Raw genomic sequence first — 25,658 nt, forward strand, 5'->3', positions numbered from 1 at the left:
CGATTCGTCCGGTACGTTTTTATCTCCGTAAAAGACTCGCGTGTACGGCCCAAACCTCCCTCTTGCGTGCGCCGCCAAAATGCATCATACCGTTGCCTCTTGCTTCTCAGAGATATGAAGACGGCGCGTCTTCGGCTTCACGATCGCTGATGCTCTGCTCACTTTCCCCCGAGTCGTCCGGAGATAAAATACGTCCAATTGTTTTTGTTGCGTCTTGTGAAAATGCGTTTGCTACACCTGCGGCACCCGCGCTCCCTTCGCCACCAAAAGGAACGCTGCCGCCAGATTCCTTCCTCGCCCTTTTAAAACTCCTTCAGAAAAACGGAAACGTCCGTTTTCTTCAAACGTAAAAGAAAATAAAAGAAAAAGAAATGAACATGTGCTTAGATGAGGTCGTTGACGTCTTATCCTCAGAAATGTGAGAGGAGGAAAACACAACAAAATGGGAGAAGACAATTCAGCCACACATCGCTCCGCATCAACGCGCTCCAAAGAAAAATCATCCAGCACGCATGCACACGCAACAAAAGCCATCAGAGAAATAAATCGACAACATCCAAACCCGTCGTAAAGTAGCAGAGCCGCAGCCTTAATTTAGTGCCCCTTTTGGCCGCCGGACTCCCCCGCACCGCATGAGGCGCAATGAAGGAGGCGGGCGGGACGACAGAAAGAAACTGCAGCCGCCACCTTCCCGCGCAGCACCATCAAAATTCGCCCCCACAACTCGCACATCCGTTCCAAAAAGTTTCTAAAGACAACAACTAAAAACGCTGCAAATCAATAAATATGAGATGTTTTGAGCACTGCGGATTGCAAGGCGGAGCATCCACGTATTCCACAGGAGGGCGGACTGGCACTTCAATTGGAAGGACAAAAATTCATAAGTTTTTCCTCCTCCTTTTGTTTCCCCGTGAGTGCGGGAACGCAGACGAGGGAAAACCCACAGTTTTTTAACACAAAAAAAAAGACGGCAGCCAAATGAGGGTCATTTCTTTCTTGTCGATTTCGTGAGCGTTTATTTATTTATTTATATTTTATTTTCTGCAAATTGTGCCGGAGACGAAAGGAAAAAATAAATAAATAAATAAATAATACACGCGGAAATTACAACAAAAACACAAACACGCGAAAGTAAAAATAAAGAGGCAACAACTAACATATCACACCGTCCTTATTTTCATTGCGGAGTTCGCTACAAAAAAAAATCCTCCATAGGATCACCATCGTGCGCATGCTGCAGCTCGGAGGCAGACAGAGTCGAGAGAACCAAGTGTTTACAATGAGATGCCACATCACTCGCATTGGCCTCATTCTCTACAACAATGGATTCACTTGAAACCCTCAGTTTTCGCAGTAAAATCTCTCTCGCAGCCGTTCTAATCGACTTGAGAGATCCACGGCCCAACCTGAAGTGCACATCCACCAAACGCTTAGCGAGCACCAACACGGTTTCCCCACCACTCACTGCAACTAAAATCACCTGACACCTCGCAGCTGGTAAGTAAATAAGAACATGAATTACGTCAGAGCCCTCTGAATACCGAATGCTGTCCTGCGGTGCAGCAAAAAGTGCGAGGCCACCGGTGTGTTGCCCATCATCCATAGAGTAGTATACACCTGCCAGAGCAGCGGAAACATCGTCGTCGTCATCATCCAAATCAGCATCGTCAGCATTCTCCTCGTCGGGAAATGTACCTGCGGTATTTCGATCTTCTTCTCTTCGTGGCGTCCCAGAGACAACAGTTGCTGCCTGGGCGGATTCAGTAGTCAAACGATCGGACTCGCAATTACAAGCATTCACACCGTTCAACTCTTTATGGTGGCTCTGAACACTAGCACGGGACGGATTTGTAGCCTGCGGTGTCTTTGAGAGAAATTCAAAATATTTGCGTCACACCCGTCGTGGTTTATTTACATGAAGCTTTTGTGATTTAACAAAAAAGCTCGAGCATGACGCACAGAAAATACCGCCACAGTACCGACAATGATGACGCCTGCACCCGAAATTAAATTTGACCTCACATATTTCGCACTTCTGTGTTGAGCTATCAGACGTCCATCCGCCTAATACCGATGGCCTGATCGTCATGTGCCATACTTTATTTCTACTGCATTTATCAACAGGCATAGAAAAGAATATGTGCATACAAATACATAAATAATATCACACGTGAGGGACATCCGTAACAGTAATGATAAGGCCAACCATATGAAGGAAGCTAAGCCGCAGACACACACACTATATATATATATATATATAGGGAGAGAGAAAGACGGAAAGAAAAAAAAGGGAAAACATTGTTGTTGCTTTTTGGTGTTGTTTCGTTTCACAAAAATTGCCTCTACCGTCATGTGCAACACCTTCAATCACGGCCCCAGTGAGTCCTCACCATCACTCTTTTTTACCATGGAAGACAATGGCCACCAAGAAATATCCACCTGAGACGGTGAAGAAGAGTCCCCGTCGTCACTTCCGCTCATGGAGTCTTCAGGCAGGCTGCCATTTGCGAAGGAGTTGTGGATCATCGTTCTAATTGTGCCGCGCGCAACGGGCCCGAAAGGGTGCAGGAACTCACTCAACATGTCGCCGGGCCAGGGGCTGAGCCAAGCAAAGAGTCGCGGATGGCCACGTCAAGTTCATACGGCGGGAAAGGCCAATCCATTTCCCAGCCACCAGGAACCAAAGGAGTGCAGCAAGCAGCAGCAGCAGTATAAGGCGGTATGGCACATGAAACCCGCACAAAATGACGGATAAGCAGATTTGCCTGTTGCCGAGGCAGAGCACAGACGCGGTCCGAAGATCAGTTCGAAGCACAACCGATTCCAGAGGATGAGGATGAGGATGAGGCGCCGCCATGCCGCGGAGATATTGCCACCTCGGGCTGGATGAGGCCCCAAGTTTTTTCGCGCGGGCTTTCAAAAGCATAGCAAAGCCACGGCGCAAGGCTTCATTTTGTTCCTTCATTTTCGGATGAATTCGGCTCGAAGCAGGCTGTCTCCGGGTGAGGCAATGTGTGTGCTTCGTGTGCTGCCTCGGCGGCGGACTCGGCCTGTTCCATTTCGTGTGTCCATATCTTTTTGGAGCTGTCACGGCTGCCGCGCGGGATGTGGCGCTCAGCTGCTCGTACGATGCCTCCGCGAGGATCCAACCATGTGGACGCGGTGGCAAGGAGGGTTTCACACAACGAGGTGGAAGCAGGCTAATCCGCTTTACGCGGGGCAATGGTGGCTTTCTTCCGTCAAGGCAGCGTGTTTGCTAGTCGTGGAGTGCCATCGTCCATCCCTACCAATTAAGATATTCAGCGGTGGTCCGAGTCCATGTAAGGGGCGAATGTCCAGTGGGAGATGCGTAGGGCGCAATACGCAGTCACGTCAGGGGACGAGGCATTACGATGTGTGATCCATTTTGCCTGTGTCGGGTCATTCGCCAGCCCAAAATCCATATCGATTAGAACAGCAGCGAAATTATCGCCTCCAGTCCTTGATGTTATATATGACTGTCCCAGAGTTCACGATGTAAATTCAGGTCACCCGCGATAATCTCTTCGGGCACAAGCGACAAACGATATTGATAAATGCGGATTATTGACCAATTGTTGTGGGAGGGTTGTAGAGATTCGCCACGCAGATGCTGCGACAGCCCGGTGGAAATACACGGACAACAATGGTCTCCAGGAGGTCAGTGCCAGGGAGCGACAGGCGCTCGCACGGCAGAGAGTGGCGTACCAGAATGGCAACGCCACCACCGCGCCCAGTGCGGCCTGAAGGCAGTCATTATAGCCAGATAATTTCGTCGCCACGTCACCATGGTTACTTATTTCGTGGAGAAAAACGATGTCAGGTGGACGCTGCTCCAATCGCGCCGCAAATGCAACCTTTTTCACGGACGAGAGGCCTGCAATGTTAAGCCGCCAAATATTGATGAGGCCATCCTCCTCGGGCCGGGGTTCTTGTGGACGTCACCGCAACGGGTGACATCAACGGAGTGACCGCTGCGAAACGGTCGTGCAGTTTTGTCCGACAGTCTGCAAGCAGACCGCCTCACCTCCCCACACCGGGCATGGCGTGGAACACTCTCGGGGGATGAAGTCACCTTGGTCTCCGTCGTCCTCGCAGCGACGCCCTGCTGCAGAGATATTATACGCAACTAAAGCCCCAGCACCGCGAAAGGGTGCGGACCCCATCGCTGAAGTACACTGCAATACCCATATCGTGTAATTGTCGTTAGGCTCTTACCCACAGTCACAAAAAAAAAAGCAAGGCATTTAGGGGCAAATACAACCACAACGGGGCGTCAAAAAACAAGCAGGATGAATGGTAGAACGCAACACTGCACGGCTGCTCACGCCGTGGAAAAACACGGGACATGTGCTGAAAAGTAAAAAGACGAAGATAAATCCGTCTTCCATTATGCAATCACTCAAAAACAAAAAAATGCACGTTGCTGCGTGGCCTCCAAATTGGTGCGTTTGTTTCGCCTGCAGATAAAAAATAAATAAATGTGTTGCACTCGTTACAGTCTTTTAAACCCCCGGTGCCCAGACATTATTTATATTCCACTGGGGCACTCGGCGTGGTTTCGTGCCCCCATTCCATTTTCTCTTTTACTAGCCGGCGCCATCGGCGTGGCACACAATGCCGAGCGCGCCCATGATCACTTTAAAAAGAAAATAAACACTGAGTAGATCCCGCCGTTGTCGGACCACAACAACAAAAAAAAGAATAATCTTCCGGGTAGCTGGCCGGATCCTGAAATTATCTATGGAAACCAAACAAGTTAGGAAAAAAGGTTCGTTAGTTAATTGCTTGAATGTTTTCTTTTCATTCAATATATAGAATTCTGTGGACCACCAGCATGGTCCTTTGTCCTCAGTTAGGATTTGAATATTATTACTTACGAAGTGGCAGACTTTGTGGTCCTCCAACCACAAGACCCCGCCGCGTGGTGGGAATCAAAAGGTGGTGGGTGGGGTGGCAAAATAAAAATTATCCGGCCTCTATCGGCTCCCCGCCCCTAAAAAGTCGCGTTCTTCCCAAAAGATTCATACGGTAGAGAGTACCATAAAGAATGCATTCATTTATCAGGATGTACACATACGTTAATTAAGTTGGCCAGCTCTCCCGCGATCATTCTTTTCACAAGCTCCTAAAAAAAATAAAAAATAATAATTTCGTCGTACAGCTTTCGGCTCCCTGACTGCCTCAATCGCGGTCTCCCAAAAGACAGTGCGGTAGAAGAGGAAAAAAGTTGTGGAGAGATATCTTCGCTTGCGCGAGATATGAATTTATTTGGGCAGCCCGCCGCCCTCTCAGGCATTCTTCTCACAAAATCCCATGAAAATACAAAAGAATTCTGCAGCCTTCATATTTCGCAGAAGCTTCTAATGGCAATGGACTCTTTAAGAAAAAAAAAAAGTAAAATAGAAGAATTTTATTGCTGTGGCACCGTGGATCATAATGATTCTCTCTCACAAGAAACTCTCTGAATAAACCCGGTGGCCACAAAAAAAAAAAAAAAAAAATTAAAAATCGTTAAAATACTCCCTAATATTTCACCAGAACGAAATGCACTCTGTTCCCCAATTATTTCCCCAACTTTCTTCCCTATCCCTTTTCCCCCAAGATTATTGTGTTCACATTTCTGTGATTTTACTTAAAAAATCACGTGTTAACATAAACTGGTATTGGTGTACCTCTTTATTCCAGAACGCCACAATTTTTTTTTCAGCGTCGGTTTCATTATTGGGATTGACGACATCGCATCTCTGCCATTTTGATATCTTTTTGCTGAATGCGTTTTTTATATAAATCATCTCCCACGACATGTCTCGGGATAATTCGTCCCATCCTTCAAAATATGCCGCCAGGCACTCAGTGAACTGCTTCACGGTGCTGGTTGTCGTGTGGTGCGCGCTCGCCGTAGTCATCTGCAGCCCAACCAGCGTCCTCCACGGCGAATCAACAAAGAAAAAGCCGTCCACCAGCGGAAAGTTTTCAACCTTCGGTAGGTACAGCACCCCGTACTCCATCGGAATCCTCGTGACACCGCCTTCCAGTCCCGCTAATCCAACGGTGCGAGTGGGGTGCCCTTGATGGTTTACCTTCAGCACTGAATCCCGTGCTTCATTACGTTCTGGTGGCCTCAGCTCCTTGAGTTCCTCTACTAATGCACAGACAAGCTCCCCATACATGAAGGCACGCAAACCTAATTGTTCCAGAGCTCGGGAAGCAAGAGCACCACGCGATCCCAATATTAGCAACAAAAGATCCTTCGCATCCATTTCCTTTTCCAAACGGTCCGCAATTCGAAACCCGATATCAGCACTTATTGATGCGTTGAGAAATACCTCAACACCCTCATCTGTTCTTTCCCGGACGACCTTCACAAGTTTTTGAGACGGATCCTCGGAATACCATAGCTTGCTTCCTCTCAGGGTAAAGTGCTCTCCAACATCACTAGGTTTGATCGCTAACAAGGCACCATTAACGGCACCCAAGCGATCAATATAAATTTCCTCATCAAAGATGTAACGTAGAATCGGCCCCACTTTATCCATGCGTTCTTTGACCATCCTCCAGTATCCCGCTTGCTTATCTGGATCCAGACCTCGCTTCATCCATGTACACATCGCCTTCACATCCATCTCGTCGGGGCAATTCATGATGATTCGACTGGCTTGTACTTGCGTCTCCCACTCATCATAGTTGTCCAGGTTTGGCGATGACACCACAATCATGCCCCATCCGGTGGAGGGCGCAAAACCTGTGTCGGGCGGCGTTCCCTTCCTTGCCACATCGTAAATAATATACCCTTTCACCCCACGCTGCCACAAACCATCCAAAACATTCTTGGATGTTATCTCACCCTTGTATTTTTTCACGGTTTTGGTGGTCTTGTCAAACACGTACATCGTGATTCCAAAACAGTGGACAACCACTTGGAGTTTCTCCGCATCGTACTGCAGCAGCTGGTAGAGGAGGTACGAGCCGGCAGCCATCGACTTCCCAATCCCGGGCGTCCCAATCAGCACATGCGGCAAAGGTGAAGGATTGAGAGTCAAATCAAAATTGCTGAACCACGCGGTGAGATCGCGCTCGACGATCTGCCACACTCGATCCACCTCGCAGTTAACACACAAGTCATTGCCACACCCATGCGGCCCATTCATCGTGTACGGCCATCCCCTGTCCGAGGTGAGCACCATCAGTCTGGGAGGTGCTTCACCGGATTGCTGCACAGCGTCATCCTTTTCGAAGGTGTTGCCAGCTTTCTTGTACGTCCATGACTGTTTCGGTTTCCCCTCCTTCACCTCCATTCCCGTCCCCTGGCCACCAGGAACTTCCACGACATGATGCCACCTCGCATTGTACACAGACTCGTACAATCCCTCCAGCATTTCCACCCTTCAGCCACCTTCGTTGAATTCCGCGCCTGAGATAAGACGATTTATTATTTTCTTCTGCGTGAGAATCGATTATATGCCTGTTTTCTTGGTTGGATTGAGTTAAAGCCGAACACTAACCACTAATCAAAAAAGGAATAAGAGTAAGAAACAAAGGTCACAGGCATGACTGACAGCCTCAGCAATAGAGTCATCCACACAGTATTCGATAAAAACCACATGCACAGGACAACCGCAACGACGGCGAGTGAATGCCATCCACCCAGCACAGTGTTGGAGAGAGCAAACAATAACAACGTGGTGCGCACAGAGGGTTCGCCCACGCGTACCGCTCGCCACGGTTCCGCACCCGTGTGGCACCGCCGTCACCGCACACACTCTGCAGGAGGACGTGGGCATATCGTCACTGACACAAATACACAAAAGTGGGAAAAAAATTCGGTGCAGCAACGGCCACACGCAAGAACCCCTAATCATACATACCGCAACAGCGATGCATCACGGTAATCCCACACACAAAAGAAAAGAGTGCAACTTGCATGCTTTATGGAAAATATCTGCGGTGTGCATGGCAAAAGAGTGCCGTGACGCTGCCTTTCTTATTGCATTCGCCATTCACGTATCACTGGAAAGCACGCAGCCGCCACTCCTCCGTTCCGCTCCCCGTGCTGCTCGCGTCGCTTCACTGGAGGAAGTTGTCACCGCACATCCCCATCACCGTGCATTGCGGAATACAAATCTACCACACGGCATGGGTGCGGTGCCACCCCGCTAATAAATCCCAGGAAATTCCCCACTGCCTCGTGTGGCACGGACGGCAGTCTCATGATGCCTGCGAAAGGCTTTTTTTCCAAACAAGAACGCGGCCGCACCACACGCCCGTAAAAACGTTTGGTCCGTCGCACACAAAGGAGTTGAGCGGGAGAACAGCAGGAAAGGCAACACCGGCAAACATGAGCAGCCCGCACACGCAAACACACCGCTGCCCCGCATATCACCAAAAATAAAAATACCAAAGAAACATGTCACATCCCAACTGCAAATCGCAGGTGCGGTTGCAGCACACATTCCCACCTCCTGGGCGTGTGCGGCCCCTCGCTGCTCGGCGCTCTAAGTGAAATCACCAAAAGCACCAATTCAAGAAAATTCGACCACCGCCACAGCAGTCACGCTCCCCATTTCTCACAAAGGCGAAGGTTTGCAGTGGCGCAGCGGACGGCGGCATGCAAAGTCGCAGAGTAATGGACTGCCGCGGGAAGCACGCAACGGCGATGCGCCCCTCCTTTTGGGAAGCCCAACAAAAAACATGTGTCGCGCAGTTCCCGTGAACAACACACATTGAACCGTATTCAGCTCCACTACTGTGGTCATCCGCACTCACAGCATGAGTGTGACAACGCAGGCAAGGAAACACGGAATAACACCACGCATCCCTCCAATAAAGGTCAGGCGGCGTCCGTGCTGCTTTCAACAATAATTCCACCCCACATCGCCCTTCTGCATATCCGCAGCAAAAAGGCCCACACGGTGCACACTACATTAAAAGTTCCTAAAGCGCAAGCCGGATCATCAGAGCGCTGCCGTCTTCTCAACGTTGGGTAGAAGCTCCCTGATCCTTGTCGCCGCCAGCCTGCGGCATCATGGAGTGGCATTACATTCTCGGCATATCTCTCCATTTACTTCACTTTCTCGACACCGCAAATGAACTGACGTCCCACAAGTGATTTCGACCGTTCCGAAGAACGTGACGTGTCAGACGCGCTAAAACCGTGCGCGTGTGTTATTACGGGCGAGCGACACGATGCTCTTGCACATCCATGTATGCCGATCCTGCGCAACATCCCATTTGGCGGCGCGGAAAACGTTGGACACCAAAGACGCACAAATCGCACAATGAATGCCGCTGGAAAAAAAATAATAATAACGTCAACGCAGACACCGTGAACGAACAGATTAACAAAAGAAATCCAACCTCTGCGCGTCCTCCCGCAAAAAGGTGAAGACACACACGCTTGTTCCCTTTAATTTCACTCCAACTGCTCGGAATTGATGGGCCTATGGTAGGAGGAAACACGCCACTCTTCCCTCTCTCCCTGTCACGAGGCATGGACGCTGCGAGAGGCTGCCAATATGAGCCTCACGTGTGTGGAGGACCTCAATACTCGGGGCAGGTCGACAGCCACCCACACTCACCCACACTCACAAAAGGGCAAAGGCAAAGGCATGGAGAAGAGAAGCCCGCCGCACGGTGCATTCAAGAGGGCACACGCAGAAGCACCGCCATCCACATCGTACCGCAAAACAGCAATGCGAACAGCACACACCCACAGCCGCAACAAGAGGAACGAGGCGCATCCAAGTCCACCACAGTCCTTTACTTACCTCTGCCCCGAAGGAATAGCGTTACGCCTCACAGCAGGTCGTGGCACCCCACACTCACAGTGAGGCACGGCGCACACCATCCACTCCCCTCAGAACGCACTCATCAGGGCGCCCAGTCACCCTCGCACCATCGCAATGGGGAACACAAACGATCGTCTTCGCGGAATATCGATGCCTCTAGTAGAAAAGAAAAAGTGATGAGGGAGTGTCAACTGCACGGCTAGCAGTGGGACACCCAATGGGACAAAAAGACACATAGTGGCATTCAGCACAGCAAATAATAAAACAAGCCGCAGCGAATTACCGAATACAGAAAAACAAGAAAAAAGGCGTAGGTTCAGCAGAAATAAATAAATAAATAAATAATAAAGAAAAAAAAAACTAAATCACCTCAGTGGACTTTCATTTCGTGTATCCCTCAGTGCAGCAAGAATTGTGCATCTCCATATGTTTCTTACAGAGAGGGGAAAAAAAGATCGCAGTGTTCCACGTGTCCATAAAAAATCCCTCACATTTCATGAGGCACTCGGCCTGCTCCTCCACCCCTCGTTTTGTACAGTCCGCGGGACTGCACAGCAATGAGGCCGGCACCGCGTGCGGTGCAACAAAAGCAAATAAAACAGGGGAGAAACACGTCATTCATGAAAGTGTGCAGCTAGCGGCAAACAAAAAATAAATTTAAAAAAATAGTAAAAAGGCAGGGGTTCTGACCCCTCCAACAAGGCACCAGCAGCACATTATATCCAGAGGTGAAAACAAAAGGGATAAATAAAAGGTCCTCAACGGAATGCATTGAGTCTTACTGAGAAGCTGCACACCCTTTTCCACGGAGAGTCGCGGCTCCACTCCCGCCGTCTCACACAGCCGAGAGCTGCAATGCCCAGAGCCCCAGAAGGAGAAGCAACAAGATCCGAGGCACACACACACGCACGGTGCCGTAGCCACTAAAGCCCTTCTCCAAAAAAGTGTTGTTCGTGGGCTGAGAGGCGTTTCTATCTTTGGAGCCACTGTCAGTTCCCGCTGGATCATCCGGCCCTTCAAGCATTTTCCCAGAAAGAGACTCTGGAGGGGCAAGGTTGCTGGCACCAACTTTTGCGGCTTCTTCCCGGGTCAATATGCGGTTGTACAGAAAGACACTCGTCACTGTCACATACTTGTTTTGGCTCCCGGTGTCGCTTGCACTGCTCCCATCTCCTCCAATGTAAAAGTGTGAATTCGCGCGTGGCCCCTTTCCTGAGGATGATGTCGTTTCAGCATCCCACGCACACTCACCATTGATCTATACGAAGGCCTTGTTGGCGGTCCTGCAGCGTGAGCATCACTCGCTATTCTTTGTTCAACTCCCAAAGGCCGGTGTTTTTTTTTGCATTGAACATCACACCCCAACTCCCTTCATGGCTGTGCGACAGCCAAAAGTGCACAGTTCAACCTGTTCCCTTCGCGCCAATTAAAGGGATACTCTTGACGCCTGCGTGTGTCTCGCAGATAGCCACCGTCGCCACAAGAGCAAAGTCGTAATTCACAAAGCCACAGTGATTATTATCCTTCCAACTGTTCACGGGTAACATTGCCCTGTGAATTCAGGCCCATTTGTGACATTCTTGCCATTCGTCACCGTTGCAATCACGCAACGGCACTCGTCGATCCACGTGTTGGCAGTGCCTGCGTTGGAAAGGTATTCAACCAGACCCACCGTACTTACGGGCGACGCGGAGAAGGAAGCGTCCACGTCCGCCCAATTACGGAGGATGGAAGTGGTCATCTGCAGCTCCTCCGTCAGGGGGACAGGAAACAGGCTGCTTTTCTCTTCATTGTGCCTCGCTCCCACAAGGTGCAACACACCATCCGAGTACAGCAGGGCGTTGGCAATCAGCTTACTCACAGCAGCGTCCATAGAAGCCGGTCCAACACAAAACACGCGTTTGCTGTCAGTCACCCAAACGTAGAGCGCATGGGCCTCATTCTCCCACCACGGGGAGCTCACTTTCCGAGCCTACAGCATGACGCTCTTTCCTCCAACGGTCGCAGTGACAATGGCTCCCACACGCAAGCCCTTTTCCCAAATATCCGATTGTGAATTTGCCCAAAAACCTGCAATTGCCCCGGGTACTTCCACCCACATTGCCCCCTTGTCACGTGACTCGTGCACTCTGCAGTACCGGCTCCCATAGCAATGAGTAATCACGAGAAGTTGTCCCTGCTCCCACTCGGCAATGAGAAGGTCAATGCAGTCCGCAGGAATAATGCCCCTTGAAAGCACCCAGCTGCTGCCGCCGTCCGTCGAACAGATGATCATGGAGAAATCGTCTTTTTCTTCATTATACGCAGCCACCTGGATTTTCTCCGCATCGCAGTGCAGCAGCTGGTAGAGGAGGTACGAACCGGCAGCCATCGAATTCCCAATCCGGGCGTCCCAATCAACAGACGCGGCAAAGGTGAAGAATTGAGAGTCAAGTCAGAGTTGCTGAACCACTTGGTTAGTTCGTCCTTGACGGTCTGCCACACTCGCTCCACCTGACAGTTCACGTAGCAGTCACGAGTGAATTCTGCCCCCTTCCGATTCCACGAGTACGGCCATCCCTTCTCCGAGGTGAGCACCATCAGCCTGGGACGCGCTGCACCGGGTTCCTCCACACCGTTATCCTTTCGAGAGTTTCGCCAACTGCATTGTAAGTCCATGACTGCGGTGGTTTCACCCTCCTTCACCTCCATTACCGTCCCCTCGCCGCCAGGAACTTCCACGACATGATGCCACCTCACATTGTACACAGACTCGTAGCATCCCTCCAGTTTATTCGATGCACTCATCCTCATTGAGTTCCTCACGCCTTCAAGGAATGCATTCAAAAAATGTTTAGTGATGTCACGAACACTTGCTTTTACCTCCGCAGCAGCTTCTAGCCAGTCGATTAGGGTATTTACACCATTCTCTTCAAGCTTGCGTACATCTTCATCAAAAACCACTTTATTCCCTAGATCATTCCTGACCCTCTCGTAATGAGATGATGCGTGTATCTCGTCCAATACTCCTTCAACACGGATATACCTCGTGGGGTCCTTTAAGAACTCCCTCAGCAAAACATTCCTATTCGTGTCCACAACGCCCCTGCCGCCAAGATTCTGCCAAAGAAAATCACTCAGCTTCATGTTGGTGCTGCGAGCCATTGCCTCCAGCGGCACATCTTCCACACGACTGTCAAGAGTCCACTGTGGTTGCCGCGCTTCCTCCATTCTTCTGCGAGTCGCAGCGAGTTGATCTGTGCCACCCTCAAGCACCGGCCTCGCTCTCCTCCGACAATTTCCTTGCGGCACAGTGGGCGCGGGACCCTCCCCATTGCCACCGTGCACTGTCTCGGACCTCCCAGGCATTGTTTCTCCTTGCTTTCTTAGTTTGATTCAGCTAAAGCTGAACACTAACCAACAACCAAAAAGAAGAATAAAACAAATAGGCACAGACACGACAGGCAGTAAGGCAAATAAGAGATCTATCCACACGGTGTGTGATGCACGCCACATGCACAAGGACCACCGCAACGACGGCAAGTTGGTACCATGCACCAAGCACAGTGTTGGTGGGTGCCAACAATAACAGCAGCGTGGTGGGCACGGAGAGTTCGCTCACGCATTCCGCTCGCTGCGGTCTCACATCCGTGTGGCAGCGCCGTCACCGCACACACTCCACAATAATACATGCGCGCATATCGTCCCTGACACACACACAAACACAAAAAAGTGGGAAGGAGATTCGGTAAAGCAGCGGCCACACGCAGGGATCACAGATCATACACGCCACAACAGCGGTGCATCACGGTAATACCACGCAGAACAAAGAAAAATTGCACGTCTTATGGAATATCCCCGCAATTCGCACAGCACAAAAGAACCATAACGCTCCCTTTCTCATTGCATTCGCCATTCATATTCCCAATGCGTAGCACCACAGATAATGCCCTCCGTGGTGAAAACGAATGCCTTGTTGTGGTGTCATCGCGTAGCCATCCGCCTGGGTGGGAAAAAGAGTAAAAACAGGCGTCCGTCCGCCTGAAAGGAAGAGGGACTCAGCCGCAGTGTCCTCCACGACGCAAACACTCCGCGGCCAGTGCCCGGTGTCTTGTGCGGAGTCTGCGAGGAGGTTTTGGGCACGCCGCTGTGCCACACGGTGTGCCCCCTCCGAACGCAACAGCAAAAGTGTCCCCTTCCGGCCGCACTCGTGGCGGTGGCGGCATCCGCTGCCTCGCTGCGTGCTGGTGGCATCGACTACAATCCTGTAGTGTGATAGAGGGTGCCCGGCAGAAGCGGTGCTGGGCTGGGTGGGCAATCTCCTCCGCGGCGAGACGCCCAGCGCGACCCTTGACCGCTGCACTCACGCAATTCCCTCCACTCCTCTCCCTCCATTCGGCAACCGCTCTGCCGCCAGCACACATAACTTCGCACAGCCGGAGAACCCCGTCTTCAAATCCAAGGCAGGAAAGACATGTCGGCACGTGCAGCTGCTGGGCGGGAGCCTAACCGCATTCTTCCCAGGCACCCTCAACACCACACCACTCACCTGCCTGCACGCCGCCAACATCACACCAGAACGTGTCAACAAGACACATCGCAGGCTCCCGCCATCCCTCCTCGCAACTCCACCGCAGCCACAATCGCGTGTGTGTGTCTGTGTCTGTGCGTGCGTCCTCAGCGTTCACGCCGCTCCAAAGCGACAACGACATGGCGTGTGTGTGTGTTCGTGTGTATGTATGTATGCACGTACTTGCGTGTTTGTCAGCGCCTATACTTGCAGAGCAGCTGTGCGCCACAAGAGAGTCTGAAGAAAGCAACGGCAGAGAGAGGCGGATAGCACACACGCAAATTACTCATATCATCACACACACACACACGCAGCCGCGGAATGGGTGCACTCAACCACAAAATCAAAAAGGAAAACAAAACAAAAAGCCGAAGCGTGGGACGACCAGCGCACACACACTCTCATTACTCCCGTAAAGCAAAACACACACACAGAGGGAGAGAGAGAGAGAGGTCGCCCACTCAATGCAATAAAAACAAAACAGAAACAGTTACGGTGCTCCGCCCATGCAGCCAGGCAGGACGGCAGCGGTGCGTGTCGTGCAAAAGAGAGCACCAACGGGCCTGCATGGGTGTGCATGCATATATACAATGGGCACATTATTGTGTGTGTCTCGTGGGGTGAGGTGAGGGCGAGAGTCCATGCAAGGGGACACACACACACAGAGAGAGAAGGAAGAGTGTGTGTGCGGGCGGTGCATGGCTCTCTCACACTCACTCTCACGCGGCCACCACCGCAGCCGCAGCAGCACACGCAACAACAAGAAGAAGCAAAAGAGGGGAGGTGGTGTGGGAGACCGCGGTGCTGCCGTCACTGTCGCCAGGCGTCCCAGTATCATTTGCTTGAGCGACTGTGGCCGTCACTAGTGCTTGTGGCGCTGCCTCACCGACTGTAAGAGCAACATCAGTATTAGCGGTTTCGGAGCCGTCCTGTGGTTCGTTGTTTGCCTCCTCCACTTTCCTTTCTTCGTTTTCTTTTTCTTCCTTCCCTGCCTTATCGGAGGATTCCCCATTTCCTCTTTCAGCCCCATTTTTTCCTTTCTCCGTTGTTTCTTTTCGGATAACATCTTCATTTGCGGTTGCTTTTTTAGCTTCTTTTAGTGCCTCTTTTTTCATTTCCTCCCGTGTTGCTGGTGGTGCTGCTTCGTTTGATTTTGCTTCGTCTATTGCCTGTTGTTTTCCCGCATCGGTTTGGTCTGCTCCTTCTTTTAGACCTTCAGTTTCCATTAAGTCTGCACCTGTTTCGTGAGTTAATTTCGCTGATTCCTTCTCTGCACCTTGTAATCCTGCTCCTTCTGGAACTCTCGTTTCACCAGCACCTCCTTTTCCCCCAGACCTGCCATTATTCAACGTGAGACTTCTCTCCTGGCGCTCAACGTCAACGGGTGCAGCAAGCTGAACAATTGCATGATCGTCAAGGGAATTATCGCCAACAACATCGCCATCCCGCCCTTCTTTTTTATTGGTTCCTGCTTCCAAGTCTTCTTCCTCCTCATCGTAATCATCCCCTGGACTCTCGGTACTTGCATTATCATCCTCGCCGTTATCGTTAACTTCATCTTCATTTCCTTCCTCCGCTGATTTTTTCTTCTCCTTTTCCTTTTCTTGGTCGTTTATTATTTCTTCAGTTCTGTTTTTCACCAACTCAGGAGCCTCTGGAGGTCTCGTTAACGTCTCTTCTTCTGCAGTTGCTTTATCGGATATTCCTGTATCAGACCTCAGCGATGGTTCCAATCGTTGTCCACCCGTCACACCAGCGCCAGACCCTATCTGGCCTTGTAGAGAAGATTCGGGGGTACTGTCATTCTCAAAAGGGCCATCAGCAGCAGCAACGGCATACCGGTGACGCCCCCAACGACGACGGCCATCCGCAACGGCACGCACACCGTCCATCCACTGACGCACGCATTCCTCAACGGCGGACGCATTCGCACAGCCTCCTGTCCTCCTGTTGACCTTCTCCACGCATTTCCTGCGCAGATGAGCACGCCACCGAAATATCAAATACTCACCCGCACCGCCATCTCCTTCAGCACCGTCGGCCGCCGACGCCACCACCGCAGCACCGCACCACAGCACGCAGAGGGCACACGCCAGCAGCACACGGCCAGTCATCATCGCCATCACTCCTGTCACTTGCGTATAGCCTTCAGCACAAACTAACACCCCGTCAACGCAGAGCGAGAGCAAAAGGAAAGAGATGCGGTCGCTACACCAATCACCGGTGCCTCTTACGACAAGAGTCACGCACCACCACAAGCACAACAATTAGGTGGGCGCGGTGCAACAACACACACACACAAAAAAAGCAATCATCACCCGCCCCTTCCTCAAACTCCCACAGTCACCTTCAGCGTTGCTTCTTCAGCACACACTCAACGGCACGCCATGCTCATCTCAACACGCGCACCGCCAGGCGCTCCGTAAATCTGCCACCGCCTCCAGTTTAATCCCACGGTCAGTGGGTTACGGCAAAACCCGCGGCCACGACACAACGCACACGGAGCGAGCACCCACCACACCAGCCACACGCGCAAGCGAACCCTCATCCATCCATGACGCGGCAAAAAAATATTCTGCCATTCCGCCCTCAATGGGATGCAAAGCCCAAATCAACGCAGTCACACGCGGTGCTCCACACCCGCAGGAAAAGGCCCGTGGTGCGCGCTCCCTCTCCCCTCCTTCATTCTCCTCATGGCCACGGAAGAAGACAACAGTCGCCACACGCAACTGCCAGCACGCACTGCGAAAGGAGCATTCAAATCCACTGCAATGTGCACTTATGTGTGCATGTGGTTGTGTGTGCCGGTAGAAACACAAAGCAAAGACGTAGAAAAAAGGGAGCAGAGCATGTGAAGAGACACACAAAAATGTACAGCAGAAGTGCATGGCGGAAGCAAATAAAAGAAGACCGCTCAAACTCATGACTGCACCGCAGCCCAAGCAGCGGCAATCCACACAATATTTATTTAAAACAAAGAAAACGATCCCTTTCGTCTTATATAAATCCCATCATACAAAATAATTACAAAAGAGAAATCGTCCATTACTGCTCCACACAAATTTAAAACACAAAAATTCACCTGGCTGCCGTGTGGCCACACCAAACTGTATGTATTTTGCCCACAAAATAAAATTAAAAAGATGGTTGCGTGTGCTTCAACCGTCCGACCCTCCACGTGTCCGCACATCGTTTATATTTCATGGGGTCATCTGCGTGTTGCTGCTCCCCTCAGCCCTCTCATCGGCGTGCGAGTGCGGCCCGCAGAGCACAGTCACTCGTATATGTGTGGGGACTGAGAGAAGCACGCAGACATGACGGCAGTCGCGTCACTCCATCGGGAGAGTGAGCGCAGCAAAAGAAAAAAGGCAGGAGGGAAAGAAATATGTGCGCCGCCCCACAGGCCCTCGTCGCACGCCCACACGTCACGGCTCCCTCAGCGCGACGTTCGTCGCGGCCCCTCCTCATGCGTGCAGCAGGCGAGGCGCACAGGACCGTCGTCATGAGCGTGTCGGTGGGTGTGCGAGGGGAGCAGTTGGGCGGCAAACACACGGCACCCCTCACAGGAAGAGCGCAGAAGAAACAATTTAAAAGAGTAGAAAAGAAAAAATCACTTCTTTAGTGGTTGCCCTAAAGCAAAAAAAAAAGAGGATGGAGAATGAAAAATAAAATTAAAAATTTAACCAATTTAAACCATTAAAAATGAATAAAAAAACCGTTCATATTGGTTGCCCCAAGGCAAAAAGCAAAGAAAGGGGGAGAGAGAAAAAAAACAGAATTGCGGTGAGTAATTCATTACCGGATGTGCGTCGGTGTGAGGGAGAGCGCAAGTGTCCCACACTGAGGCCGCACACTCCTCACGCAGTCGCAAGGCCCCACAGTCCCAGCAGAAGCAGCAGCGGCAGCAGTTCCCTCCCGTACGCGGAACCAGCATCACCATTTGCCCCACCATCACCCTTTTCTCGTGCCGTCCCTTCATTCCCAGCAGAAGTCAAGCGTCCCGCTGGCGCATGTTGGGTATTGGCGGTTCTCCCCACAGTTGTCCTCCCCGGTGCTGCTGGTACTTCCCGTGGGCCAGGCACCGCAGGTGCAGCAGGTGCGACAGGTTTGGGAGCAATTTTCACTTGTGGTTCTGGAGCTCTCGTCGAAACGGGGATCCTGTCCTTGATTGCACGCATCTCAGTGAAATTCAGTGGGCGGTTGTACAGAAAGACGTTCGTCACCGTCACACGAGGTTTTTTGCCGATCTTCTTCGGACTGTCCTCCTCCTCATCATCACCACCAAAGTCGCACGCGCCAAAGCAAAACCCAAAAGGCTCAAGTGGTGTCTCACCTGTTAACGGCGCTTCTTCCTTCCACAGTGACTCACCATCAATATACACAGAGGCCTTGTTGCCTTGCAGCATGAGGGGCACTTGGTGTTCTTTCCTCGGCACCCAAGGCCTGCTTTCCGTTGCTGGTTTTGTCTCGCCTTTTGAAATCGTCTCCCACTTGTTATCCGCGGTGTACGACAGTCTCATGATATACGGGGGCTCAGTGTTCCCCAACACCGCAGTCAGTAGAGTTTTCTCGCTCTGGTCCTCTTCGATGGTCACCGACGCCACAAGTGTGAAGTTGTGGCTCAAGGATATATGACGCACATTATCGTCACGAGTGTTCACGGGCCACATTACCCCGGAGTCAGGCTCCGTCAACTGAAACCCATCCTTGACCTTCGTGGCGTTTTTCACCGTCGCGTTCAGGCAAAGGTACTCGTCGTTCCACTTGTCACCGCTGGCCGATGCGTTTGACAATACCGCCACCAGACCCGCCGTGGGTATAGACAAGTTGGAGAAAAAGGCGTCATTTTGCGCCCAGGTCTTCAGGACAGACTTGATTGTACTCAGTTCCTCCGTCAGGCGGGAAAGTGAGATGACACTGTGTTCACCACTGCCCTCCGTTGTAAAAGATGCAAATTGCCATCCGAGTACAGCAGGCCGCTGGCGAACTCCCACCTCACAGCATTGTCCATGGCAACCGGTCCAACATGAAACGAGCGGTTGTTGTCCGTGACCCAAAGGTAGAGCAGATTGGCGTTTTCCCCCATGGCGTGCCCTCTCTGTGTGTACAGCATGACCTTCCTGCCCTCAATGGTCGCGGTGATGAGGGCTTCCACACGCAAGACTCCTTCCGGATAGTCTCCCAATTGTGAGTTGACCCACACGCCTAAGAGTGTCCCGATGGCCTCCGTCCACGTTGTCCCCATGTCACACGACTCCTACACCCTCTGGTCGTTCTCGCAGTCAACAATCATGAGAAGTGAACCCTCCCACTCTGTGATGCGGGGGTTAAGGCATTTCGCAGGTGAGATGTCCTCAGAGAGCGCCCAGGTACTGCCGTTGTCCTTCGAGTAAATGATCATGGAGTAAACGCCATCATTTTTTTCATTCACCGCCATCAGTGAAAACACAAGCGTGCCATCCTCCATCAGAACACCCGAGCCACCAGAAGCAAGGCACTCCGTCAAGTTACCTTTGTGAGCAGCTAAAGTACTCCCGTTCAACGGAGACTTGATTTCGCCCCATTCGATCCGTTTACTCTGCTCGCTGTCCGTGGGCTTCGTCACCTCACCAACAACCAGTTTTATTTCCAAGCTGCCCTCTTTCCAACTCCCATTTAAATCGGACAAGGCAGTACTTCCCGCAAGAAGAAACATCTTATTGCCCTTCATGGTTGTTGTGGGGTGGCGCACAACATCAAAACTCTCATTTCCCTCCGCTTTACCAAGCACGGTGCGTGCACTCCATTCTTTCTTTATTGACCTCTTCAACAAGAGTGGACCATTCCCACGCAGAGTCGATGTACTCCGCAACAACATCAGAAGACGGCTTAGTTGATTCGGTATGGGGTTTTTGGCATTTATGTGACCTTCGGCAAAAGCAGCAATTACTCCACCAGCACTCACAAGAGAGGGTGAAACAAATGAATCCCTCCGACCTGAGTCAGTCCCCGTCTTCTGCAGCACCTGCTTCGTCTGCGGCACAAATAGATCGACCCGCTGCGGCCTCTCAACACCCCCTGAAGCACTCCCCTCTGCAGTAATGGCACCCGTCAAAGCCGACCCAGAAGGAGTTGAAGCATCGGTGGCCTTTTCCACCTGAGCGGTCGCAGCTCCACGGTCGCAGCACATCATCGTGACAAGTAGGAGAAGCACCGCGGAAGGAAACACACGCCTGGACATGTTGGGCCTCCGCGGCTCACTCTCTCCTCCTTCCCTCGTCCTTCCGCTGGATCCGGTCACGCGGCGACGGTTGTGTGTGCGGGGTGCCTTCACAGCAGCAACACGTGAGAGCATATAAATATGTGTGTGTGGGCGGTGTGTGTGCTGTTGTTCCTTTCAGAGCCTTCGAATTTCACAGTAGCGTTTAGTGCTTGTTTGCTTTCTTCGTAAGAAAGTGTGAAAGGAAGAAATCAAATTAATATTTAAAAAGCATCAAAAAAGGACGTGGCAGAGGAGTGGGTGGCGCCACCATCTGCAGTGTAACACATCAGCGTCGTCGTAACCGCTACAGTAATTATTCTCACTTTCCACAACGGATTAATCACTGTGAGGCCACACACAGAAGCAGAGAAATTGACGGTTGCGCACGGGCCAAGACGCCCTCCGGCAAACGGCACCAACCAACAGACAGACAGCAGAAAGTAAGTGCGAGCAAAATCCCAAGTGCTGCGGGATCCTTGCAAGGAGCGCACCGTAACTGAAGAGCCTTTAAAGCGATCCTCGCTGCAACATCCCCCACCACCCCCTCGGCGTGTCGGTGGATTTTCCCGTTCACCGGAACAAAAACAGCGGGATGCTCCTGCAGGGGTCGAAGACACACAGAGCACACCGTCGACGCGATCAACGAGCGCAGACACTCGTGAGGTGAGATCCCACAACCGCGATCCCTAAATTTGCTCTCGTGGAAGTGGAGGAGGCATAAAATGTCCTCTTCTCTACAGTGGTTCTGAAACGCAAAAAAAAATCCGCAGGACATCCCGCGCAGCCACGGTCTCCTCAGCAGCCCGACAGCCCACGCCGCCGCACCGCTCCTCAAGAGGTCGCCAGGCCCGGTAAGGCAAGCAAAAGGAAACCAGCAATTTGGTCAGGGCGTTCAGCAAAATGAGGCGCAGCGGTCGGGTGAGCGCGGCCCATCCACGTCCTCCCCCTCAACCGACCCACCACACAGTCGGATCACAAACCCGAAAAGAGCCGTGGCGTCTAACGAAATAGCACGCACAATAGCACCTCGTGCTCTCCTCAATGAAGTGTCGTGGCACACACGAGGCATCACAGGAAGGACAAATAATTGCATTCCATCGGCACAAGCACGAAAATAAAGCGCGGATTCTGCCCCTGTGAACTTCAATCCAAATCGTCTCGGCCACTGAGTTTGTGTCGCCGACCCTCAGGAAGGGCTGATGCATCAACTGCCGCTGACCGATCCCTCAGCGATGCAACAAAAAGTGCCACCGTCTCTCGAGGTCCGTCATCACCCTTTCCTCCCATTGGGGGAAGAGAACGCAAAGTGACGGTGTGGACGTGTCTAGCCGACAGAAATGGAGGAATTGACTCCAGCCGCGGAACAAGTTGGACGGATCCTCCCCCGAATCCTTCAAAGAGACCGGTCAGCTGCCGAGGTTGACGGCGCGGAGGACAACACATTGAATGTATGGAGCACCGCAGCAAACTGAATATATTCCGCAATATCCGCGGCCAGTTCATGAAAGTACAAAGAAGAGACAGCAGGTTCAAAGGGGCGTGTGAACCCGTCAGTGATCACCCGAGCCGGAGGATCGCCACCCCACCCTCCAAGGGCACTTCAACGACGTCAAATATTTCCACCGCATGGCAACCACAACACAATCGCGTGGCATAAAGTATTGCCTTGCAGCACCCCATGCAATGCGGCAATCAAAAAACGTCTCGAACACGGCGTGCGACAAGTATTCCGAAAGAAGGCGCAGCAAATACCCTCCACATCTCGGCAGCTCCAATCATCCAGTAAAAGGCAGGAGCACCAGACAGTACCCACGGACTCACTAAATATGGCGTCAAAAGACAGCGGGATGTCAAATGCCAAGAGGCTCGCATTTCTTCCCCCCGTGACAATTCCACGGATGAATGCAACTGCCGTGCCCTGCGGCCTCTCGACCGCTTCGAGAAAACGCTGCGGCCACATGGCAACGGCCTAATGTGGCTGGCGATCAGATCCAGTCGTCGCGGCAAAACAGTACAGAAAGTAGGGTGGTGAGCCCGCACATTCGCCTCGTTGATGCCTGCCCCCACTGCAAGAGTGAAACACGTCTTCCCAACAGCCGCGCTTCGGGTGGCTGAAACACCTGCCCTCATACCGGCGATGACATCTGCAAGCGCCTGTAATTCCTAAACACCGCCCGTCAAAAAAAAAAAACCGGCACTCAAATCCTGCAGCAACACATCCCTCGCAACCATTTGCAAACTCGTTATCCAGCAGAAAAGCCCGAAAAACATAACAAGAAGACCGTTCATTGCAGGCAAGGGACAAGAACACGTCGCTTTCATCCTGCAACGGAGGATTATGCCTCCTGCATAACGCGGCTACAAGAGCGCGGTGCGCCAACACCGAAGCGGTGGGCATGTTGCCCCATGACCCTCCCCCTCCACAGTGGTCCAAGAAGTGCAACAGACCATCCTCCCACCAAAGAAAAAGCCCAATGAAGCGGACACTGCAGTGTGCGGACCACACAGCAGGAACACCCTCAGGGAACAAATGCTCTTGAATGCCCTTCAGAAGGGGCCAGCGGGTTGGCCGTGAAGCCAACAGACACCGGAGAGACACCTGCTCTGCACGCATCCAATGACGCAATTGAGAGCGCAATGCTGCAGGCCACATCAACCACCCTGTTCTCGTCTCCGTCTGTGTGGGCACGACAGTCCTGCCATCACCCTTCGTCCTCACAAAGTATTCCACAGGGTCCTTTGAACCAGAGACCACCACACGGCGATATGCCGCCGGATGAGTGCCCTCCATACTGCACAAAATAAAATTTTCCCCACGTCGATGACCGCAGTGAAAACGAGTACAACGATGAGCAACACGAGGGTTGTCTGTGCCCTAACTCATCACAACACTCTATCCTCCGTTGATTCAGGCCTCTGCCACACAACGAGACACAGATGTAACATCAATTACACGCAACAGAGTGAAATCCGCAAGAACATTGCCATATTCATACAGGACGCAACAACCACCAGCCCACTCAGCAGCTGTTGTGGCAATATTCCGCGAAACACGATCCACGTCCACAGAAAATTTGTTTTGCAGTTGCACAAATAATTGTTAGGCCAAGCAACGTGGGCCCAAGAAAGAAGACACCAGTCGATATTAGGCCTTGGAGCCGCCAGTGAGAGCCATTGATTGGAATAAGCATCAAAGCCACCAGCGGCCGACAAGAACTGCAACAAGGCACTCGTACTTGAATCAAAGAACGGATTCGTCTCGCCCAGGAACAAAGAAGAATAAATAATATTTTTCCTCCTCACAGAGCCTTCCAGGAATAAAACACCATCATGCGATCCGCCCTTATCGGCATTACTCAGGAACACAAGAACTGTGCAATGTGTAGAGGGCTCCGCAATCAGGCGAAAGAGACGCTCCACGGCGGCAAACAGACTCCTCCCAGGCCAAGCATCAACCAATCGCGAGCAGCATGTCTCTTCATGGGCTCTCCGTTTTGGTTCCAACCGAGACGGAAGGCCTTCGTCGCTCAGCACCAACCCCGCGTTGCATAGTGTCGTCAAGGGATCAAGTGAGGACGACGGAGTGCGTCATCGGGGAAATGGCCCTCAATTGTGGGAAACGTCATCGCACCCGCCGGAAACAGGTGCGCATGATGTCCCTCCACGTCAGCTGCGCAGACTGTCAGATGGTGGAAAATTCGGTGAAACGGAAGTCAGCGCGCTCACCTCCACCCCAGTCAGTTTTATCAGGACGGTCGAATCATCAATTCGGGGGCTCCACACTTGTTGAGGGATATTGTGACGATCTGACACGTCCACGTGCATGTCCACACAACGTCCTACTTCCTTTTCACCCTCTGCATGCGACCGCACCGTCTTTTAAGCCACATCCAGGACAGATCAGATAGCGAGTGGCACCTGATCAGCCAGCGCCGTTCCATTCCTTAAGGCTCAAAATATCAAAGCCCCAAAATCACCCGTCCATCAATCAATGATGCCGTTGACACAAGACCTCCTCTGGCCAATGCCACACACTTGTTCCGGAGTACATGTTGTCCCATGGCTCGTTTTAGGGACCCTCATCATCCTCTACAGGTACATCGTGCGTTCATTCCTAAAATAGGGATGTGGACTACACCTCAAGGAAACTGCACAACAAGCCTACACTGTTCGTTGAAAGTTGTCATTGTGTTGGGTGGCAGAGGCAACGGAATCAAGCGTTGCGGCTCCTCAGGAAATCAAAGAAGATAGCAATCAACTTTCAATTGGATGGGCTTCGCAAACCCCTTGCAACTTTTTGTCCTACTGGGTGCTTCAGTGCGTACGCAACCTTGGATGCGAAACGGAATGCCTATACGCCCTAAAAACGTAGGTGTAGATCCACGGAAAAAGAATACATGACGCAACTGAACTAGAATGCCACAAACAAAAAGGTAAAATATATATAACCAAAAATATAAAAATAAACATCAATTGATGTATATGTACATATATATATATATATATATGTGTCGATATAGATATGAGTATAGAAACATCTATATAATTAAAATATATAGATATCTATTTAGATATGAATATACCCCTCTATCCTTTTTTCCCTTATTGACAATTTTTTTCGTTCATTGATTTATTGATTTGTTGCTTTATTAATTACAAACATGTACATCCCTAGATAAACAAATGGGTATCGGTATTTATTTATATTCGCCAATTTTGATATTTGTGCATTTATTATTATTCACTTCTTGCATTTCTTCGTTTTTTTTTTCCTAAATAACCTCAAAGACCCTCTTGCCGGCCACCATCGTAGAGCAGGTCCACCACGCTGATTGGAGATGCGGAAGAGAACCCCAACCCCTGGAGATGGCGCTGCAGGAGACGGCGTAAAACACAACCCGTTACGCGTCCCCTCGGAGTAGTGGAGTAAATAAATAATCCTTCACTGCCAAGAAATCAAGAAACAAATTTTTAAAAAGTCCGTAAATGAGGAGAAAAAGAGGGGAACCTACCAGGAGCAAAGGCAATTTGCCGCATCTGCAAGGTGATTTGTGCCTTCTCG

At 51.3% G+C, this 25,658-nt stretch overlaps 5 protein-coding genes and 2 pseudogenes across 5 annotated transcripts, besides 15 other annotated features; all 7 read right to left on the reverse strand.

Moving 5' to 3' along the window:
• Positions 1-16,324: a sequence feature (areas not merged during assembly with more than two copies in the genome that could not be assigned to a particular haplotype).
• Positions 1,015-1,041: a sequence feature (AT_rich).
• Positions 1,071-1,092: a microsatellite.
• Positions 1,193-1,603, reverse strand: Tc00.1047053511667.10 (hypothetical protein, conserved; the record flags this gene model as incomplete). The annotated part of the gene is made up of 1 exon (XM_810879.1): positions 1,193-1,603. The coding sequence occupies one exon, from the start codon at positions 1,601-1,603 to the stop codon at positions 1,193-1,195; it is 411 nt and encodes a 136-aa protein (XP_815972.1).
• Positions 2,241-2,260: a microsatellite.
• Positions 4,722-5,333: a mobile genetic element.
• Positions 5,148-5,172: a sequence feature (AT_rich).
• Positions 5,504-5,530: a sequence feature (AT_rich).
• On the reverse strand, positions 5,634-7,397 carry Tc00.1047053511667.20 (retrotransposon hot spot (RHS) protein, putative; the record flags this gene model as incomplete). The annotated part of the gene is made up of 1 exon (XM_810880.1): positions 5,634-7,397. One exon carries the CDS (start codon positions 7,395-7,397, stop codon positions 5,634-5,636), a length of 1,764 nt encoding a protein of 587 aa, XP_815973.1.
• Positions 10,130-10,172: a microsatellite.
• Positions 10,453-10,474: a sequence feature (AT_rich).
• On the reverse strand, positions 11,341-11,679 carry Tc00.1047053511667.30 (trans-sialidase, putative; the record flags this gene model as incomplete). Its single annotated transcript, XM_810881.1, has 1 exon — positions 11,341-11,679. One exon carries the CDS (start codon positions 11,677-11,679, stop codon positions 11,341-11,343), a length of 339 nt encoding a protein of 112 aa, XP_815974.1.
• Tc00.1047053511667.40 (retrotransposon hot spot (RHS) protein, putative) lies at positions 12,078-13,154 on the reverse strand (the record flags this gene model as incomplete). The annotated part of the gene is made up of 1 exon (XM_810882.1): positions 12,078-13,154. The coding sequence occupies one exon, from the start codon at positions 13,152-13,154 to the stop codon at positions 12,078-12,080; it is 1,077 nt and encodes a 358-aa protein (XP_815975.1).
• Positions 14,499-14,550: a microsatellite.
• On the reverse strand, positions 15,075-16,478 carry Tc00.1047053511667.50 (mucin-associated surface protein (MASP), putative; the record flags this gene model as incomplete). Its single annotated transcript, XM_810883.1, has 1 exon — positions 15,075-16,478. The coding sequence occupies one exon, from the start codon at positions 16,476-16,478 to the stop codon at positions 15,075-15,077; it is 1,404 nt and encodes a 467-aa protein (XP_815976.1).
• Positions 16,325-16,405: a sequence feature (haploid, non-Esmeraldo-like haplotype).
• Positions 16,406-16,706: a sequence feature (areas merged during assembly that could not be assigned to a particular haplotype. This can correspond to areas where the two haplotypes were merged or to regions with more than two copies in the genome that were merged during assembly.).
• Positions 16,707-25,658: part of a sequence feature (areas not merged during assembly with more than two copies in the genome that could not be assigned to a particular haplotype) that runs on past the window's edge.
• Positions 18,017-18,038: a sequence feature (AT_rich).
• On the reverse strand, positions 18,212-20,689 carry Tc00.1047053511667.80 (annotated as a pseudogene).
• On the reverse strand, positions 21,177-24,995 carry Tc00.1047053511667.90 (annotated as a pseudogene).
• Positions 25,073-25,178: a microsatellite.

The sequence above is a fragment of the Trypanosoma cruzi genome, genomic scaffold, assembly GCF_000209065.1.
Source record: "Trypanosoma cruzi strain CL Brener 1047053517153 genomic scaffold, whole genome shotgun sequence".
Lineage (NCBI taxonomy): Eukaryota > Euglenozoa > Kinetoplastea > Trypanosomatida > Trypanosomatidae > Trypanosoma > Trypanosoma cruzi.